Source organism: Phalaenopsis equestris, unplaced genomic scaffold (assembly GCF_001263595.1).
Source record: "Phalaenopsis equestris unplaced genomic scaffold, ASM126359v1 Scaffold221886, whole genome shotgun sequence".
NCBI classification, from domain to species: domain Eukaryota; kingdom Viridiplantae; phylum Streptophyta; class Magnoliopsida; order Asparagales; family Orchidaceae; genus Phalaenopsis; species Phalaenopsis equestris.
Genome location: NW_018240078.1, coordinates 1 through 4,179, shown reverse-complemented (window position 1 = coordinate 4,179; position 4,179 = coordinate 1). Strand labels below are relative to the sequence as shown.

General features: G+C 33.3%; 1 protein-coding gene across 1 annotated transcript; it reads right to left on the bottom strand.

Annotated features, from left to right (window-relative positions):
* Positions 1-2,402: 2,402 nt before the first annotated feature.
* LOC110037597 lies at positions 2,403-3,705 on the bottom strand (the record flags this gene model as incomplete). Its single annotated transcript, XM_020742284.1, has 2 exons — positions 2,403-2,930; positions 3,503-3,705. Coding segments are annotated over 2 exons (528 nt in total), but the record flags the coding sequence as incomplete, so codon positions are not given.
* Positions 3,706-4,179: the final 474 nt, after the last annotated feature.

The following is a 4,179-nucleotide window of genomic DNA, read 5'->3' as shown; positions in this document are numbered from 1 at the left end:
AGGCGTCAGTTACTTGTAGCCTCCACTTTGCTCCATGTCTTGCTCTACTTCTAATATCTATTGTATCTGCAAGAAAAAAACATAAAATAGCTTTTTTTTGAAGTGCAATTTCATCCATAAAATTATGCAAAGTATAAAAGAAATTAAGCATTCTTTTCTACACATCAGATGTGCCTTCAAGTCACTGCGATCCGATCTCGTTTCAGGCTTAAGTTCTTGAGCTATCACGCGAAGGCCACCTTATGAAATCCTTCAGATTCTTTTTTTAATTGTATTTCTATTTTCTTCATATTTTTTTCTTTCCAGTTCCTCTTCTATTTGAGTCATATTTGTAATTCAAAAGAGAGACTTATTTGGAAGAGAATTATACGAGAACAATAAGATAAGAGACTTAAAAAGTTAAAAAAAAAAAAAAAAAATGAAAACAAATTGACAACTCCACTGGGGATGAGTCTTTCTATTCACATCTGGTGTTTGACTTACCAAATTAATGTTCCAGTTTATTCGTTGTGCCACTCTTGATGCCTTCTCAAAATCTTGGATTTTAGTCTGTGTGTCAGTTGCTATGATTAGCTGCTTGATGCCTTTCTGTTCCTCTCATACCCTCAGCATTTCAATCGCTTCATTTTCATATGCACCAACATTATTGTAAAATTTAATTGTCATCACGGCTTAGTCTTGAATTTGATCGGTCCCTCTCTGTTTGACAGAAATGAAAAATCAAAGGTCGATCACGATCGAACCGTCAGGGATAAATTCAATTTCCTTTTCACCTAGCATTTTCAATATGGATGAGAGGACCGTTACTTTTAATTCCTTCAAACACCTATGATTACCTAGAGTAATCCTATGCCCTCTGAGGAGTTTCCCATGTGCCCTCCTCTAAAGAAGAAAAGAGACATACACATAACATCTCTTCTGCTATAGCTGCTCATATCGGTACTACCCTTCCCACGAGAAAAAAGGCAAGCACTATGCTAGACGTTTTGGTTAAGAAAAAAGTACTTGTATTGAGATATTTTATTGGACAACGCCCTCTAATCTGCTCAAAATAAGACAACTTATTAAGGATAATCTCCTCAATCAAATAGTAGTACCTTTTTACAGAATTAATAGTTTATTAGGCATATAATAATAATAACAATAAACATTTGCGTGCAACGTCTCTGAAACAAGTAAAAAGATATTGACCTCCTTTCGATCCTTGAAATACAAAAAAAAAATTATTAGAAGCGACCTACCTTCCAACTACTGATGATTTTTATTATCTTTAATTATTTATTGTTCTTCAAGTGAAAAAAAAAAAAGAAAGGTTCTATCACTTAACGAAAAGCAAAAAATAAAAATAAAAAAAAACAAATCAATAAACTAACTGTTTCAGGAATTATAAATTCTGAGTATTTTAATTCTGCTTTGAGTTTCATGATAACCAAACTAAAAGAAATTTAAAACGCTTGTGTTTATTTCATGTCATGTAATGCAAACCAAATGCAACGTAAAAGTAATGCATTGTATTTGAAATAATGAAATTATTTGATTCAGTATAAAATAAATGCTACGCTTTTTTTTTTTATTTGGCTTGAAAAAAATGAAATTAATGTAAAATAGGTAGCTAGTTAGCTGCGACGAGTAGGGCAATAGGCCTCAGATGACGACCGTCGGGCGGCGGACGACTGACAGTGGCCAATAGAGAGATGGCTAAAAACCAAGCCCTTTATACAAATCTAACAAATTTCAAATGAATTGAAAATGAACCGAGGAACAAATACACTGTAATTTTACTAGATAATTTGAAATTTATACCAGCAACCATCAAGATTTCTATAACTCCTGTTAATAAAATACAACATACACCTTTTTTTTTTCTAGCAAGTCAAACAGCTGATCATTCTCTCAAAATTCATTTAATTTATGCATAAAATTTAATTTTTATTCATTTAATTAATTTTGCCTATCAGATTCATTTGTAAGGCTGCAAAAATCATCTGCAAGGTTTCAATAAGATTGCCTAATTGCAAGTAGAGGTGTAAACGAGCCGAACACGAGTGGGCCAATGCTCAGCTTGTGTTTGGCTCGTTTGTTTAGCGAGTCAAACAAGAGCCGTTCACAAACAAAGAGTCGTTTTGATAAACCTAATCACATAGCCATAAGATGTTAATGATTGACAGCCATAAAATGTTAAAGATTGAGATAAGATTTAAAAATTATTGTTTATATTAAAACATCATTTGAATATAATTTAATAAGTTTTATTCTATTTTCTTAATTAACTTTTAATTGATTATAAATCTTTGTAGCCTTGTAGTCAATTAAATTTTCTAAAAATATTACTCTTTTTAAAATACTACTTAATATATATATATATAATTCATGAATAGTATTTCAAGCCAAAAAGAGCCGAACACGAACAAACAAATCCACTGGTTAACTTAGCTGTTTGTGAACAACGAGCCGTTTTGACAGCTCTAATTGCAAAAATCTTTCTAAAAATTTAAAAAATCAATCAAATCTTCCAGCCCTGTGTAAGTATCTAATAATGAAGGAAAAACTTTTTGAGGAAAAAAAAAATGATGAAAGAACTTGTTGGAAGTTTATAAGAACCGTCTCAAGGAATTCTCTGCCTGTTGTAAGTATCTTCGTGCACGAAGACCGGTTCGTCGCTCTGCCGAGGGATCTGCGGTTGCCCTAAAGCGATGCCGTGATTTTGCTGGCGCCGCGGCCAGCAGGGATTGAAGCTCTTGGGTGAATGGAGAGCTGCAAAGTATATAATTCCAAGAGATACGCTTAGAAGAGAAAGAACGGCACCACCAGAGAAGACTCCGGCACTCAGAACATAGCAGTTTTTGCCGAAGTAGATGTCCTCCATCCCTCTCTTGTCATTCAATGCGGCACTGGCCAGTAGTAGAAGGAATGCTATAACAAAACTGAACCTGTGTGGATGATAGAACTGTTGAGTTCAGGCAATGGAAGAACATAAAAGTTCGGCTTTTTACTAGATTGCAAAATTTACATTAGCTGGGCTAGTTTATTTCGATCTCATCTTGATTCGAGCCAAAATTCAAATTAATTTATGAGCGATTAATGATCTTCGAGCTAAATTCACTAGATTCATAGCCATAAGTTGTTAACAATCTGATACCGGCTCAAAAAAAAATCGATACGAAATTTTGGCTCATCACTTGGCCTGTTTATTCCGATCCGATCTCGATCCGAGCCAAAATTTGAATCAATCTTCGAGCGGACTAAATTGACAGCCCTACACTCAATTCCTATTTACATACATACCACACAATTCTATTGTATTTACATATCTAACACCAAAACTTCAACTTTTAAATACATGCCATTTTACCTATACATGAAAAGGTGTATTTCATTAAAATGGAGGTATTTTTTTTATGTAATATGAAAGATTCGGGTGAGATATATATAAACTTAATATTTAGGTGTTGGATTTGTATCTATTCATAAAAAATGATATCCATATGGTTCAGAAGATTACCAAGAGACAGCAAAAGATATCAGTGCTACATTCCAGTTAGTGTTGAAGCGGCTTAGATTTCTCCTGCAGCAAATGCACCCAGCAAAAAAGTTTATAATAGCCTGAGCCAGCGCTAGAGCAAGTGCTGACAAAAGCCCGAGATGAAAAGCTGGGCTTTTTGGATATGTGCATTCTTCATGCGCTCTAGGCACCACGTCAGAAGCCTGGAAGATAACAAAACATTTAAGCCCAAATAAGCCAGCCCAGCTCAAACTTGGGTTTATTTGATATAAAATAAAAGAAGATTTACATAAATACCACACAATTCCTATTTATTTATAAATCTAACGCATTAAACTTTCATATTTACATACACAGTACTCAAATCTTTAATATAACATCAAACATATCACTGTTACTTGCTTTTGAAAAGTGAGAAACAACTTTGCATTTATATATTTATAATACCAAAAGTGTTATAAATGTGAATATAAAAGTTCAGGTGTCAGATATGTAATTCATAAAAATTGTGAGGTATCTATGTAAATTTTTCAAATAAAAATTAATCAACGGATAATTAGTTTTGAAATTCAATCTATATGACATGTAAGAGAACATTGAATTGGATGGTGGACAACATTCTGAAAAAAAATTAAAATATATGGAAAAAGACATCTATGGCATGCCGTTGCTTTAGA